The 17209-nt window shown below is 38.1% G+C and overlaps 1 protein-coding gene across 1 annotated transcript; it reads left to right on the top strand.

The window, feature by feature from the left end:
• Window positions 1-1843: 1843 nt before the first annotated feature.
• LOC116507144 (ankyrin repeat domain-containing protein 9-like) lies at window positions 1844-2737 on the top strand. Its single transcript, XM_032215092.1, has one exon. It carries the CDS (start codon window positions 1844-1846, stop codon window positions 2735-2737), a length of 894 nt encoding a protein of 297 aa, XP_032070983.1.
• Window positions 2738-17209: the final 14472 nt, after the last annotated feature.

Raw genomic sequence — 17209 nt, 5'->3', positions numbered from 1 at the left:
AGAAAAACCTAAGTGGTTTCTATAAATTGGCTTATTATGGTTTTTTTTACAGATGATGCCACTCATTTTAATTAGCTTAATACTTTGCAGGAGGCAAATTTTGTGAGCAGACCTTCCCACTTGCATTGTGGGTTCTCCAGGCTATTTTCTCATCTGCATCATCATGGTGATTCTGCTCTGCAAAACATGGGTGTATCCTTTCCACTGGTGGAGAGTAACACCATTGTAAACATCTAATAGGCAATGTGTTTCAGAAATGCCTGAAAAACTGGCTGTTACTCCATAAAAATGTTGTCATGTATACTTTATGATGAAGATGTTTATGATGGGTATTAAAATATTGTAGTTTATAATATCATACAATTAAAGGAAGTTCTGTTCAGTGCTTATATACAGTAAAATTGAGAAAAGAGGAGGAAAGGAGTAACTAAAGAGTAACTAAAATATTTTTGTATATTTCCAAATTTCAATAAGCTAATATAAGTTATAGATGAGAAAAATGAGGAATGCTCTGATTCTGTTCATTTTTTTCTAGACTTTTTTCTATATTTATATTCAATAGTTAGTCTTCAAAACTTTGGATTTGTCTTATTTCCATGTAAAAGTTCCCTTCTTATATATAAAATCCCCCATAATAAACCAGCACATTATAGCAGAAATGAGCAACTTTCTAAGTTAGTTCTCACTTAAAAGAAAAGGAGCAGCTCTTGGGGTCTTCAAAGAGTGTGTGTGTGCACACACACACACGTGTTCAGTGGTTTAGTGGTGGCAAAAGAGGGTAAGGCAGAAACACTTTTTGGCAGCATTTAGATGTACAAAATAAGCACCCCAATTCTACACTTTGAAGGAAAGAAAGGAACAAAAAATCATGGCACAAAAATCAGAGATTTTGCAACCAAATTTTGGTTGTGCAAATTAGGGGCATTTGAGGACCAATAAAATGACTGCTGAAAAACCTGTCACGGCTCTAGTGGCAAAAATGAGCCATATGGTTTTCCACCATTCTAAGGCAGAAAATACACCAAGTGTGGACTAATCTGTAAAGTAGGTAATGTGAAAATGAAACAGTGAGAAACTACTCCCTTCCAAATCCAGGAAGATCCAGAATGTTAGCCTTGCTTAACAACATCACTTTGCATCTTATCCCTACACGTTGCATCACAAAAATCTTCATTTTACTAGCTACATGTGTCACTTTTTAAAGATTTGCACATCCAGTTTCCCAGAACAGCAGAATTTTCTGAAACCCACAGCTACTGTAGCCAGATGTATACAAGCTTGTGCTGGAGGGCTATTATTCAATAATCTGTCAGGGTAAAATGGAAATTTATATTTGAGTTCACTAGGTTGGATCATAAAGAGACCAAATTATCATGGACATTATTTAAGGAGCATCTAAAAAAAACCCCAAGGATTTTCACCCAGGTCAAACAGTGGTTTTCATTTCAAAGGGAATCATAATCTTCTCTAAACAGATCCCTCTAATCAGATTTCTTTATGTTTGTTTGTTTTTTTAAAATCACAATTGTTGGCATTCTAATCTGGTAGCTGATTTCACATGCTGCTTGCTTGCATATCAATGGTTAACTGAGCTGGCGTGATTGTGCTTACTTCAACAAAATCACCGCAGTGAGAAAGAGAAAGCAGTGAATGGGTGGAGATGAGAGCAGAGCTATGCATTCTGGCTGGTGCAGTCCAGAGCAAGCTGCTGCAATGACAGCCTGAAGGTGCAGCAGCCTCTGGAGCCTGCATTGAAACTGAAAGCCAACCTTCCGTTGCGCGGAGAATTATTACTACTGCTGCTCTTGTGCTTATTCATTTTTGCACAAAAGAGACTCAAAATATGGCCAGTGGTAATGTATCCAGTTTACAGGATGCCCAGAGCAGGCATTGCAAGTTTCTATCTTATATGTTCTACCAGGCTGTCCGAGATCACAAACCTGTGTGGTTGCTAGAGGACATGAGGACTATGGAATATTTCTACTGGGAGGAGAGTGCTAACATGAGAACATATTCCCCTTCAGAAGCATTGCTGTATGCTGTGGTGCATAATCACCTGCCTTATGCCCAGTATCTGCTGTCTCATTTTCCGGAAGAAGCTCTCAAAGTTCCTGGAGAACATTTTTGCTATTGCCCATCCTCTGCTCCTCATTTAGCAATGGCTGTAACCTATGACAGGAGGGACATCCTGGGGCTGATCATCAGCATCGCACACAAGCTGCCTAGCCTGAACTCTTACATCAATAGGACCGGCTGTTTTCATCTTGAAGATGGCAAGACCCCTCTGCACCTGGCCTGTGAGCTCCTGAGATCAGAGACTGTTCTCATCTTGCTAGGAAACGGAGCTTGTCCTAGGATAGAAGACAACAAAGGGCTCACTCCACTGGATGTCATCCTAGAACAGATGTGGGATTCCAAAGTCAACGTGGCTTCCAAAAACCTCTGCCTCGACTACCTCTTGCTCTTCATGCCTAGCCCCCGCTTTAAGATGCAGAAGGTCTTGCAGGAGCATCCTGAACCCTGGGCAGTGCTGCTTGGAGAGGACAAGTTCAACTGCCTGGTGGGGAATACGCCTGCATCCTTGTACCTCCAAGCTATGCAAACCATCCTCCAGATTCTCCCACCCTCTCATTTCCCTAAAAGCATCCAGGAACTACCTATACCTCAGGCACTAAAGCCCCTGCCTTGCATGGGCAAGCAGCAACTGGCAAAAAATGGGGTAAACAATTTTCCATGATCTACGCTTCGTTATTTTCAGGGTTAAAGTCAAAGATAAGTGAATCAGGTAGGATTTTCAATGATGGAAGAGGTTGCAAACAAAGCCCTGGGATAATTATATTTATGTTAAATCAAACTACTTTGGGGGTCAGTTGTAAGGATTGCTGCCTGTGATTTTTTAAAATTTAGACATGTATTTATCCTTGGTACTACAGAAAATCCTGGTAATATGATTTGTTAAATGCTATTGCTGTTGTCCTTGTTATTATTTCAATAGATTGCAAGCATTGGACTTTTGAAAGAAAGAAAATCTATATTGTTTTATGCATGTGAAAGATTAAATTACCTGAGCTGTTTCCCTTTTTGTGTTTTGCCTACTGAAATCTGGATAGTACCTATAATGCTAATTGCTAAGACTTAGATAACTTATCCTGGTTTTAAAAAAGCAAGGTACCCATTGGGTGTTATGGGGACTCCTGAATGATACGCGGGTAAATCTAACCATGCCTGTGATTTAATTCTCCTGTGGGAGGATTCCAGGTTTCATGTTCTTCCATGTCATTTCCCCCAAGGACCATGTGGGACTGAGCCAGTGGTGGGATTCAAATTTTTTTACTACCGGTTCTGTGGACGTGGCATGGCTTGGTGGGCGTAGCAGGAGAAGGATACTGTAAAATATCTATTCCCTCCCCACTCCAGGGGAAGGTTACTGCAAAATCTCAATTTCCTCCCGATCAGCTGGGACCTGGGATGCAGAGAATAGATGGGGGTGGGGCCAGTCAGAGGTGGCATTTACTGGTTCTCTGAACTACTCAAAATTTCCACTACCGATTCTTCAGAACTGGTCAGAACCTGCTGAATACCACCTCTGGACTGAGCTAAGGAGTCGTCTATTACCTTATAAACCAGCAGTTCCCATTTTAACAAAGAAAACAGCAGTCCTGAATCTGCAGTGATAAGGAATCCCTTTGCTATAGGTTACAATTTTTATCGTAGTGAAATCTTGGACTGTTAAATAAAAAATTGGTTGGAATTTTTATTTTGGAAAGGCTGAGAGAGTTTAGGAACACACAGAGTTGGAACGTCTGCCGGAAGCTGTGTGCTGTGGATGGCCCACTGTCATTCATCAGGAGTGGAAACTGCAAGTCACAGTGATTTCTTTTCCACTATCAGGAGCCAAACTATGTTTGGTTGCTTCATTACATTAAAGCAATTCATAACCCAACTCTGCTTTGTGTCTGTGTGTGTGTGTGTGGGGGGGGGGGGTGTATCAGATATAATTCCCTGCTAGTCAATTTAAATTGCTCAACCTCCAGGAGACATTTGCTTGAATCTTTATGCTGCATTGTGCTCGAGCTGTGCTAATCAAGGAATGTGAAGCTTTGGAAATGATCACCTGGCAGGCTTTATTACAATGACACACATGCTTGCCTAAATATCTCCCTCCCCTCTCTACGGTGTTTTCATTCCAGTTTATTGCTTTAGTCACTGAAGCGCCATAGTTAAGAACTGTTCTTCGTACTTGTCCTTTCTATCAGTATGTATTAGTTTTGCAAGTATAGGCCTGGAACTGTGTTTCTTAACCTCAGCAACTTTAAGATGGGTTGGTTACAACTTTCAGAATTTCCCTAACCCTAACTCTGGCTGGAGAATTCTAGAAGTTGAAATCCATCCATCTGAAAGTTGCTGAGGTTAGAATAATCCTGGCTTGCTGACATGATTTTTTATCATTCCAAAGAATTATAACTTTTTAAAGCTAGTGAGATGTTCATCTTTTAGATTGGCTGCATGTCTTCCTTTGCAGACGTCTGTCCTTCTTTTAAAAGGCTTCCCAAAACATAGACTTCTGAAATTCTCTCAGTTCCAGATCCATTTAGAAGGGAGAGAACCAGAGGGCTGATCTAAAAATGGCCCACTCTATTAGGCATAATTTCCAATTGATATTTTGATTACCAAGATGATAATGCTAATATAAAACAATTATTTAAAATATTCTACTGCTTACCAATGGTTATTATTTCTCTCTCTCTCTCTCTCTCTCTCTCTCTCTCTCTCTCTCTCTCACACACACACACACAGACTTAATTTAGAACAATTCTATCCTACAATAAAAATATATTTCTGAGTAATTTTTACCAAACACCTGCTAAAGTAACATAAAAGAACCTTTAAAAAGTTATTGACCACTATTTTCTTTTACACAACATCTTAATAACATCCCATGGTCTCCCTAGTATAGGGGTGTCAAACTCTGGCCTCACCCCCACAGTGATATATCACGTGACAACGTGCCATCATGGGTTTGACACCCTTGCCCTAGTACATCAAGATTCCCAAGGTGGTGGCACAGGAGTTAGAATGCAGTATTGCAGGCTAATTCTGCCTACAGCCAGCAGTTCAATTCTTGCTGGTTCAAGGTGGACTTAGCCTTCCATCCTTCCAAGATTGGTAAAATGAAGACCCAAATTGGGGGTAATATATTGAGTCTGCAAATTGCTTAGAGGGGCCTGAGAAGTACTATGAAGCAGTATATAAGTCTTAAGTGCTGTTGCCATTGGAGTTTCCACCTTCAATTTATTTATTTTTGGCCCCAACGCCATTACAGCACAGAGACTTAAAGAGTCAGCCAACCAATCACCACCCACACATGCATACAAATATTAGTGTAAAGTATAACGTTACATGTGAAGATTCTTGAGAACATTTCAATGCTAAAACTTGATAGTGTACCATATCTCTCAGAGGCATCAGATCATAGTCAATATTTCTAAGAAAGTCATCAAAATTATCTTTAATATCTTGTTTCCAAATTGAAAGGGACATTTCTATATTTCTTGCAGACCCAAAGTCAGGTAATACTGTAGGATATTAAGCAGCACACTCTGCCACATTAGCAATTTGCCCTGATCTGGAATATTTTCCTTTCCTGCGAAAAGAAAATAATGAACAAAAAGGCTTCTGCGAAAGCCTGCTCAAAACTCCTGCATAGATTTCACCAACATCTGCAGCCAAAGGTCCTACTTGCTGTACCTTCAAGTCAGGGAAAGCACAAAATACGGAAGCTTTCTTGTATTTTCTTTTTTATGCTTATGGAACAATAAAGTGATTGCTGGCATTGGTCTCTAGCCAGTGCCAAGGAGATTTTGGCTGCTGATACCTGCAGGGTGAAAGGCTGAGCCTGATGTTCATGTACTTCCCATCCAATGTCAGTGGAGAAAAGATACAGGTATAGGAAAACTCCAGACTGCGCAATGGACTGACAAAATTCACCCAATTTAAAAGTCCCAGTAATCCACTTCAGAACATTCCAAATACAAAAGGATCGGTTAAGAGGCTGTTCCATGTCCTGGATGACTTTTAAGGATTGTTGCCTGGGAAATCTGGAGGAAAGATCAATGTCAGAGAAGTGAAATAGAAAATTGTACAATAAAAAGGCTCAGAGAGAGGAAAGTGTGCCTGTATGTATGTGCAAATTACAGACCTCAAACACTTAATGGCCAGCAGTCTGTGATAGCTGCAGTCATAATAAACATGGGTAGTTTGTGCTGATTAATTATCAATATTTTTTGCTGCCTAGAGTTGCTAAATTTAACCAATCTAGCCTTAGAAGACAACATATTGCTGATTATGCTACAAAACTGTAATCAGTGTCTGAGAGATGATGGCAATGCAAAAGGGGAGATGAGCCATTCAACAGTGAACCACTCATTATCCCAAAGAGGCACCTACCAATTCTGAATTTGCCACAACAACCCCACAAAAATTCAGGCTAGCCAATCCACACATTTCTTATGTTAATGATATCCAAGAAGAAATTTCTCCACAATAATCCATACTAATGGCTATTGCAAAGTCATCTGGGAATTTCTGGATGGGGTCACCAATTTATGAGAAAAATACAATTTCCTGTTCATATCTATTTAATACAACTTAATGGGCAGAAATCAGCAAGTGAAGTATTTTAGCCATACAGAGGTAAACATTATTATAAGTGTGCACTCCTATTTCAAGTGAAAAATTGGAGAGGTTGTATTGTTCACCAATGGGTGAATTCCACACTTACCTGGATCCATAAGAGGATTCATGTGTTGTGAGAATATAAAAAAATAGTCACTTGATCCAGTGAATTAATCCACAGGGAGTTAAATTCAATGCTGAGCTGATGCAAACATATAAAGGATTAAAGTAATGCTATTCAGTGAGTCATCCTGTGGAAACACTTAACCCCATGACATGATATATTTTGTGTACATAATCTTCCAGGAAAAAGAGTTGGAGAGAAAGAACAGTTCAAAAACCAAGGCTATTTATTTATAAATATCTTGCATTTCTTAAATCCTTGATGCAATGGCCAAGATGCGTCAACTGGCTTCATAAAAGACAAATATGCTAGTAATGATGTGAACGCTTGTCAGTAGTGTCTTTATACCGGAGCTCAAGGGATACTGGACACTTTCTGAAAAAATGAATGGGAGTTCTGGGTTTCCCAAAATGTGATTTTGGGTTCAGGAGGATTGCTTGGGTTAGTGTCAGGGGCAAGCAATCAGATCTTCTTATGAAGGGTCTAAGTCAATACATTTATTGTGTTCTACCTAGAATAGAAGAATCTCCCCAGAATGGCTGGGAGTTTACCAACAATTAGCTGAGAGATATGGGAAGAGGAGCTTTTTGTAGCCCACTGTCCTTACGTTTTCTTTCAAGGCTGTACTACCTCATTTTCTAAACTATATATATTTGGTAATTCAAATTCAAAATGTGGGTTGAAATCTCTCATTCACAAGTAATGGTTGTTCAAGTAATAAAATGTAATCCTCTTCCAATATTTGACACACTTTCAGCTCTGCGTTGTCAACCCTGCATATCCAGGAGTTATGTTTACATTGGCAAATATTGATTTTGCTGAGTAAAATAAAAGTAGATAGATCTACTTACCACTGATTGTAGTTTGTCTTTGTCTTATAAAGAAAAAGCCATATTTTATAATCGAGACTTCTCTTAATGCTTCCTCTTCCTCTCTCTCCCATTTATAATGAAAACAATCTTTTTCCTCATGTTTGTATGTTGGGCATGCCAAATAAAGAGAAATGTAGCTATATTTAAATAATAAATGAATGGGATATACTCTTAAGTTGCTTATATATTTTTACACATTGTATTGTACCTCCAGAATAAATACAGTCTGTTTAAAATTGCCCGCTGAACTATCTTTTGAGTTTTATTATTCACTGAATTTAAAATTTGTGTTACTTGTTTTTCCTGTTATTATGTTTACTGCCATGCATTCAACTCTTTTTCATTATTGGAAAACATAATGATATTTTCTTGGGGGCGAAAATCATTATCAACGAGCCACAAGCTCCAGTTAAAGGTTCTGAGAGTTCCAGCAAAATAAACAGATTGCATTTTCATTTATGATTGAAAATGAAAGAGCCATAGCTCAGCAGTGGTGAGCATTTCAGTTTTCTTCATTACATTCACATTTCAGATATGACATAAAGATAACATATCCAATACTAGATATTTGCCCTTTGAAGCTAATGAGTAAACAAACATCTTCAATGCAAATTAAGATTTGATAGTGAGATTTCAAATAATATCATTTATTTCATTCTTGGGGCTCCTTCCTTATGTTATTCCTGGTCAAGCTGTTTTCTTCAATTGCTTTTTAGGGTAAAGTGGTATCTTAAAAGTAAATGAAATTCACCAATAATTAGCTCTCGTTTCCACGGGGAACTCAATAGTATAGAATACTAATTGGTCCTTGTAAGAAAATAATGTTATCTAGTAATCATCTGGATTTTTGCACTCAGATACTATAACTCTGGTTCAAATTTTTAAGCACTGAAAAATCAATGCTTAAAAAAAAACCCTCATACCTAATGACATATGACCGTGATGGCGAACCAATGGCATGTGTGTCAGAAATGACCTGCAGAGCCATCTCTCCAGGCACACGATCCATTGCCCATTGTTCTTCTGGGTTCCAGCACACTGGTCTTCACGCTTGTGGGATCACTAGAAACCGGAAGAGCAACCGCCCGGCACCCGTGCGCACACAGGAAACTGGAAGATCACCTTCCCGGCATATGCACCAGGTGGCTACTCTTCCGGTTTCCAGTGTGCACATATGCACTGGCCAGCTGGTCTTTGCATGCACATGCACACCAGAAACCAAAAGACCAGGCTGCCAGTGCGCATACATGCGCCAGAAACCAGAAGATCATCTTCCCGGCATGCGTACCGGGTGGCTGCTCTTCTGGTTTCTGGCACACTCATGCTCCCGTTTCGGTACTCAATGCCAAAAAGGTTTGCCATTCCCAGCATATGACAACCTGGCCTGGCTGTCCTTCTGTTAGTGTGAGTCAGCCATTGGAATGAGTGAAAGGGAGAACAGAAGCTCACTTCTGACCTTGAAGGGCAGCTGTGCTGTCACAAGGCTTGATGAAGACACTAGAAGGCAGTCTTTTAACTATTAAGGCAACTATTAAGAACATTGAGGCCTCAAAACTGTCAAGCAGAAAGTCAAACAAGATGGTATAAAGTATTAATAACTTCACAAAAAATGTAGTGGAAAATTAGAACCAATTTCCAGCAGCCGTAGTGGATCTTTTGCTCCTGTCAGATTTCTATGTTTCTCTTCTGTGTTTGTATGAACCGACCTGGCATATCAGGGTTGATATGGTGAGATCAGGGGTGAAATGCTACCGGTTTGGTCCGTTTCCTCCGAACCAGTATTAAAAATATAGGAGCCGGGGTGGCACAGTGGTTAGAGTGCAGCACTGCATGCTACTTCAGCTGACTGCAGTTCTGCAGTTCGGCTGTTCAAATCTCACCGGCTCAAGGTTGACTCAGCCTTCCATCCTTCTGAGGTGGGTAAAATGAGGACCCGGATTGTTGTTGGGGGCAATATGCTGACTCTGTAAACCGCTTAGAGAGGGCTGAAAGTCCTATAACTAAGTCTAACTGCTATTTCTATAAAATGCTATCCATTCACCCAAACCGGTAGTAAAAAAAAATGCTACCAGTTTGGGTGAACTGGTTTTTCCGACGATCAGCTGTGACGCATGATTTATATTAGCTAGAAAGCAGGAGTTCTTCCTTTCTAGCTAATCTAAATTGTGTGGCACAGGGAATTTCTCCCCCCCTTGCTGTTCACTTACCTTTGCAGCACTCTCTGCACATCCATGGAAGGTCCTGTGAATGCACACAGGTGCACTCACATTGCTACCAAACCGGTAGCAAAGGTAAGTGTATTTCACCCCTGGGTAAGATATCCCATTGATCCTGGCTAAGGTATAGGTGTTGAGAACTACAGCCTGTGGGAGTTACCTAACCACTCAGTTACTGGAGGAGATGCTGGCAATCTAATCTAAACATTGGAAAGAGAGAGAGAAAGAAAGGATGAGAGTGGAAAAGTCTGGGCATGGAATGAACAAAGTAGCTGGAAAGAAAAGTCAGAGATAGAAATGTGCAGAGCAGTTGTTGGTTCCTGGTCAGGATGGAGAATGATCTGTGGATGCTTCCCTGATGAAAGGAAGACACAAAAGGAAAAGGTCTCCACCCAAGATACAACAATGAGAAGAAGGAAGCTTGCTAATTGCAGATGGCAGCTTCACTGAAGACCCTTCAGGAGGTTTAGATCAGGCTGTTGGTGGAGAAGCCCTGGTTTCTAGGGAAGGAATGGGCATAAGACCTGAGAGAGGCTCTTTCCCAATGGAGAAGAAGCAGCAGGTGTTTGATTGAGCAGTTCTAGGCAGAGGTCAAGCCATGCCCATCATATTACAGTAAATTCAAGTCAATTCCTTTTGTTTCACCCTCTTTTGTCAAGCCAGGGAGGGAGATAAAGAGATAAAGGAGGATAGTCTCTGGGAGGGAGACTTAGGAGGAAACCTGACTTTAGGTGAACACCCACTAGTGTGATCTATATATCTGCTCTAAATAACATCACTGTTATTTAGAAAGCATCACTGTTTATAGTAAAAAGCATACACTATCTTGGTTTCCTTTTTCAATTGTCACACTTGCAAAACAGTACACCTCTGGTTCAAAAAACTGACCCCATCACACAGTGACATGCTGTCCCATTGCTGAGAAGAAAGGTTTGAGATGGCTTTTTCTCCAAATTCCATTTCACATATATCTATGGAGGTGATAAATATAAGGTAAAGGTAAAGGTTCCCCTTGCACATAATCATTCCCGACTCTAGGGAGTGGTGCTCATCTCTGTTTCAAAGCCGAAGAGCCAGCGTTGTCCCAAGAAATCTTTATGCTCATGTGGCCAGCATGACTAAATGCCGAAAGTGCATGGAATGCTGTTACCTTCCCACCAAAGATGGTCCCTATTTTTCTACTTGCATTTTACATGCTTTTGAACTGCTAGGTTGGCAGAAGCTGGGACAAGTAACGGGAGCTCACTCTGTTACGCAGCACTAGGGATTCAAACTATAAAACATTATGAATAAATAAGCTAGAACTTGTGATCATGGCTCAAAAAGGAAAAAATAATAATGCAATAGCTCCACATGAAAATGTATAGGTTTATATCCAGGACTGGCATATCACATTGCTAAAAAATAAATAAATCTGAATATAAGAACATGAGCAGTGCCTGCTGGATTGGACCCCTGATTCATTTAGTCTAGAAGTCTGTTCTCACAATAGCCAACCAATTGCCCAGAGAAGCCAACTAGTTTCTCAGCAGATGGTTTTCACAAGCATTTGTGATCCAACCAGGCTAATAGCCATTGATCTCCATGATTTTCATGAATTAGTCCACCCCTTTTTTGAAGCCAGCCGAGTTGGTAGTCAGCACCATATCCTGTGATACAGAATTCCATAAATAGAATGCGCTGCATAAAACAAAGTATCTTTCCTGATTTTTCCAGGATTTAATTCCATTGGGTGATCTCTGATTTTAATATTTGGATGAGAGGAAATAGAAATCCCTTATCCATTTTATCCACACTATGCATAATTTTGTACACCTCTGTTGCATTTACTCATTTGCCTCCTGTCTAGATTAAAGAGCTTCAAATACTACAATTTTTCCTCATAGGAAGTTTGTCCAACCCTCTGATCACCTTAGCTGCCTTCCTCTGAACCTTTTCTAGTTCTACTGTATCCCTTTTGAGGGATGATGAACTGTACACAATATTTCAGGTGTGGTCAGTTTATATAAAAACATCGTACAGCATCTCTATTTTCACTACATCTCTTATTATTCTTAATCTGCTACTGGCTTGTTCCCTGCTCTATAGCAGATGCATATTGTGTCAAACTGTCATTGAACTACTTATATCTCTTTCCCCATGGGTCACTTTGATCCTTTTACTTTGCATGAGTAATTAGGATTTGGGACTCCGATGTGAATCACCTTTTTTTAAAAAAATTATTTTTATTTTTTTATTACACAGACAACAATGGGAAAGGGAGAAGATGGGGAAAGAAAAAAAGGGGGGGAGGGGAAACCCATCTTCACATACAATATGTCATTTGATCACAGGTGCATATACATCCCGTATCTCTCTGTTGTATATTTAATAAACACCACAATAAACGGGTTTAAAAAACAAAACAAAAAAAAAAACAAAATAAAACAAGAAAAAAAAAGGGTGGGGGGAGGGGGGGGAGGCCAAAAAGGCCAAAAAAAAAAAAAAAGTCCAAAAAAAGGGGGGGGAGAAAAAAAAAGCCATCATCACATGCAGCATGTCGTTTGGTTACGGTTGTTTTAACATCTACATCTTCAAATAATATTTACCATCTCAGATATTTCCTCTAATGTAACTAAAGGCCTCATTTTCCTTCTACAACATATATTCAGTTAACATTAGCATTGTTTTCCCCCAGAGAATATACTTCTATTCATTGTTAACCTTGCATTTCATACCTTCAAACAGAGATCTTATTAGTAAGTTCTTAACCTTATACATTATATCACCAGACCTTATATTAGTACTTCCTTATATCATTGTTGAATTATTTCACAGTATAATTATATCATCATTTACTTTTTCCAACTAAGGCATAAGTGTATCATTTTTCATTTCCAAAGTTTTGTTTTTTTTCCCTTAGCCATTGATAAAACAAGTCCCATATCTTATAAAATTGTTCATCCTCTTGCTCTCTAATTTCAAATGTCAATTTACTCATTTCGGCACAGTCCATTATTTTTCAAATAACTTCTTCCTCTTTTGGTATTGTTTCATTTTTCCAGTTTTTTGCAAATACAATTCTGGCTGCTGTTAACACGTTTACAATCAAATATTTTAAGTCTTTGTTGTAGGTTTCTGGTAAGATTCCCAATAAAAAGACCTCTGGTTTAAAGTCTATTTGTTTGTGTATCATTTTCTCCAACCACATGTGGATTTTAGTCCAGTATCTTTTGGCTTCAGTGCAAGTCCACCACATGTGGTAGTATGAGCCAGGTATCTGGTGACATTTCCAACACCTTTCTGATTTATTCTTGAACATTCTTGCGATTCTGGTCGGGGGTAGATGCCACCTGTAAAACATATTATACAAGTTTTCTCTATATGCAGTAGACATTGTCATTTTGTAATTTTGAGACCACAATTTCTGCCAATTCTCTAAATCAATCCCATACTTAAAAGTTTTTCCCCAAGCAATCATAGTTTCTTTAACTTGTTCTTCATGCAATTTAAACTCCAATAAATATCCATATAGTTTTTTAATTACTTTTTCATCAGTACCTGTTAGAATTTTGTCTAGCTCAGTCATTTTATTATAGAGACCTTTAGTTTTTCTATCTTCATTATATCTAGATTGTATCTGTACATATGAATACCAGTTCATTTCCATCCCTTCTTGCTTCAACTCTTGGCTAGATTTGAGCTCACCCTCTGTATTCAATAATTCTGTATATCTAACTGTTTGTTCCTTTTTATGTATTATCGGATACGAAAATGCTTCAATTGTTGATGTCCAGACTGGAATTTTTAAATAATGTAATTTTTTAATCTTTTCCCAATTTAACAACAACGCCTCCCTTATATAATGTCTTCTAAAATAACCATGTGGTTTAGTTCCCTTATACCATAAGAAAGCATGCCATCCCAACAGCAAATCGTGACTTTCTACGTTCAGTAATCTAGAGTTTTTTTAATAATATCCACTCCTTAATCCACATCAGATTTGCTGCCTGATAGTATAGCTCCCAATCGGGTAACCCAAAACTCATCTTAGTCTAACATCTTGTAGTAATTTAAGTTTTATTCTAGCTTTTTTCCCTTGCCAAATAAATTTCAAAACTATTTTATTTAAATCTAGAAAAAAATCCTTACCCAGTCTGATTGGGATTGTCTGGAACAGATATAGAATTCTAGGTAAAATATTCATTTTAATTGTGGAGATTCTTCCCATCATTGATAAATGCAAGTTTTCCCATTTCTCCAAATCGATTGCTATTTGTCGTTTTAATCTGATATAATTATCCTCTTTAAGAGTGCTACATCTAGGTGATAAATGTATCCCCAAATATTTAATCTTACTTGTGTTTTGAATCTGCAACATTTCTGACAACTGTTCCTTTTGTGTAGCTGGGATATTCTTTGTCATGATCTTTGTTTTATCTTTGTTTATTTTCAAGCCTGCTACTTCTCCATATTCCTCTATTCTTTCTAACAATTTGAGTGCGGTTTCTAACAGATCTTCAAGAATAAAAACTAAGTCGTCTGCGAACGCTTGCAATTTATACTCTTCTCTCTTAATTTTCATTCCTCTTATTTCTTCTTCTTCTCTGATCTTTCTATTTAAGACCTCTAGTGTTAGGACAAAGAGTAGCGATGATAATGGGCAGCCTTGTCTTGTACCTCTCTTTATTTCAATCGGTTCTGTTAGTTCTCCATTTACCATTATCTTTGCTGCTTGTTTCTGGTATATCATTCGTATAGTTTGGGTGAATTTCTTGCCAAAGTTCATCTGCTCCAGTTGCAAAAACATAAACTGCCAATTCACATTATCAAAGGCCTTCTGCGCATCGAGGAACATCAGTGCCAATTGTTTTTCTGGGTGGGCCTCATAGTATTCCAAGGTATTCAAAATTATTCTCATATTGTCTTTGATTTGTCTTTTAGGTAAAAAGCCATTTTGATCTGAATGGATGAAGCCATTTAAGTATTTTTTAAGTCTCTCAGCTAGTATAGATGCAAATAGCTTGTAATCTGAATTTAATAAAGAAATTGGTCTATAATTCTTGATTTGTGTTAAATCAGTCTCTTCCTTGGGTAGTAATGTGATATACGCTTCTGACCATGACTTCGGTATTTGGTTCTCAGTCATCACTTCATTCATGACTTGTAGGAGTGGGAGGGTCAATATTTCTTCAAATGTTCTGTAGAATTCCACGGGTAGGCCATCTGGTCCTGGGGCTTTCCCATTATTTTGTTTTTTAAGTGCCTCTGTTAACTCCATCATTGTTATTTTACTTTCTAACATTGTTCTAGTTTCATCTGGTACCTGGGGGAGATTGGCATCTTGTAGATACTTTTTGACTCGTCCCTCCTCCACCTTCTCTTGTTCATAGAGTTTAACGTAGTAGTCGTGTATAATATTTTTTTCCCCGGTATTTCCATACTGAATTTCTCCTTGTTTATCTCTTAGTTGAAGTATTTTCTTTGTTTCTCTCTCTTTTTTCAACTTATATGCCAACCACCTGCCTGGTTTGTTCGCATTTTCAAAATAATTCTGTTTGGCACCTCTAATTTTTTGTGCCAGTTCTTCCTTTTCTAATAGGTCCATTTTGTGTTTAATTATGTCCATTTTTATTTTAACATCTTTTTTTTGTGGTGCTCTCTGTAGATCTCTTTCAAGTATTTTATAGTCATTGTCTAGAGCTTTATGCATTTGTCTTTTCTTTGAGTTTCTCTTCCTTGTATAGTCTATTGTCAAACCTCTGATAACAGCCTTCATTGTATCCCAGAGATTCTGCAACGACGTATCTTCTTTCCTATTTTCTTTAAGGAAAAGGACTAGCTCTTTTTCCATTTTTTGTATAAACTCTTTTTCTTTCAATATAGTGTTATTTAGTGTCCATCTAGATCTTGCCCTTTGGCCTTTCCATTTAGTTAAAATTGGATTGTGGTCCGCCCAGGTACTTGCTTCAATCTCAATTTCTTTTATGTTGGAGCTCAACTCCGCTGAGACCCATATCATATCTATTCTTGAGAATGAAGAATGTCTATTTGAGTAGAAGGTATATTGTTCTTTTTTAGCATTTCTTTCTCTCCATATATCTTTTAGATTTAGTTCATCTGTCATCCTAAAAAAAGATTTCGGCAGGAGCTTCCTATTTGATTTTTTTGTTTTATGTGTTTTATAGTCCATATTTTGATTCACAATGCCATTAAAGTCTCCCATCATACAAATATCAGCATAGTCTAGTTCCAAAACTTTTTTGTGTAGTTTTTTGTAAAATTCATCTTGTTTTTCATTGGGGGCGTAGATTCCAATTAGGAGTGTCTTTTTGGTATCCATAATTTCCACCATCAAAATTCTTCCCTCTTCCTCTGCGTAGACTACTTTTGTTGGGTATTGCCTTTAATATAAAAGACCACTCCTCTTTTCTTGCAATTTGCCAATGATGAAAACATTTTCCCAAGCTTTGGTTGAGTTAGTAAATGTTCATATTTCTTTTGAATATGTACTTCTTGCAGACAGATTATATCAAGTTGTAATTTCTCTAATTTATGGAATACTTTCTTCCTTTTAGTTGCCGAATTAAGTCCATTAATGTTAATTGTGATCATTTTTCTTTCTTCCATGTTTATACTTTATATACAGGATTTATCGCTCTAGTAGATCTATGTTCTCGTTTTTCTTTACGGCTCCCATTCCCTGTCTCCCCTTCTTTCTCACTTCCACCTACTGCTCCTTCTATTTTTTCGGTCGCGGTTGCAGGTGGTTCCAGTATTTGTATCACTGCATCGTCTTTCCCTGCTTTCTCCGCTGTTTCTCTAAAGTATTCTTCGTAGAAAGCTTCTGCCTTCTCAGTTGTATCTATCCTGTATCTTTGTCCTTGCCAAGTACATAGTAAACCTTCCGATATGAGCCATCTGTAGTTAACACCTTTTTTTATCAATACTTTAGTCAGAAATTGATATTCTCTTCTCCTCTCTCTCACCTCTCTTGGAATTTGTTTGAGTACTACAATCTCCTTACCTTTATATTCTAATTTTCTATCTCTCATTTTCTGTAAGATTTGTGATTTAATTGTTTTCTTAGTAAATCTTACATGTACTTCCCTTGGAAGAGCATTTCTCATTGCATATCTTGTGTATACCCTAAAAGTCTCATCAATTGTTTCTTTTATTTGGTCCTGGGACATCCCCAGAACATCTATCAAAATATTTGAAATTATTTGAACTAAGTCCTCTCCTTTTTCTTCTTCTATGTTTTGAAATCTTAAAAAAAATTCAGACCTGTCCATCTCCCATCTTAGTATTCCACTGCTCTCTCTTTCTACATCACTTAGTCT

Source organism: Thamnophis elegans, chromosome 4 (genome assembly GCF_009769535.1).
Source record: "Thamnophis elegans isolate rThaEle1 chromosome 4, rThaEle1.pri, whole genome shotgun sequence".
In the NCBI taxonomy this organism is placed as follows: domain Eukaryota; kingdom Metazoa; phylum Chordata; class Lepidosauria; order Squamata; family Colubridae; genus Thamnophis; species Thamnophis elegans.
The sequence above is the reverse complement of the archived record's forward strand: the minus strand, read 5'-3'. Positions and strand labels throughout refer to the sequence as shown.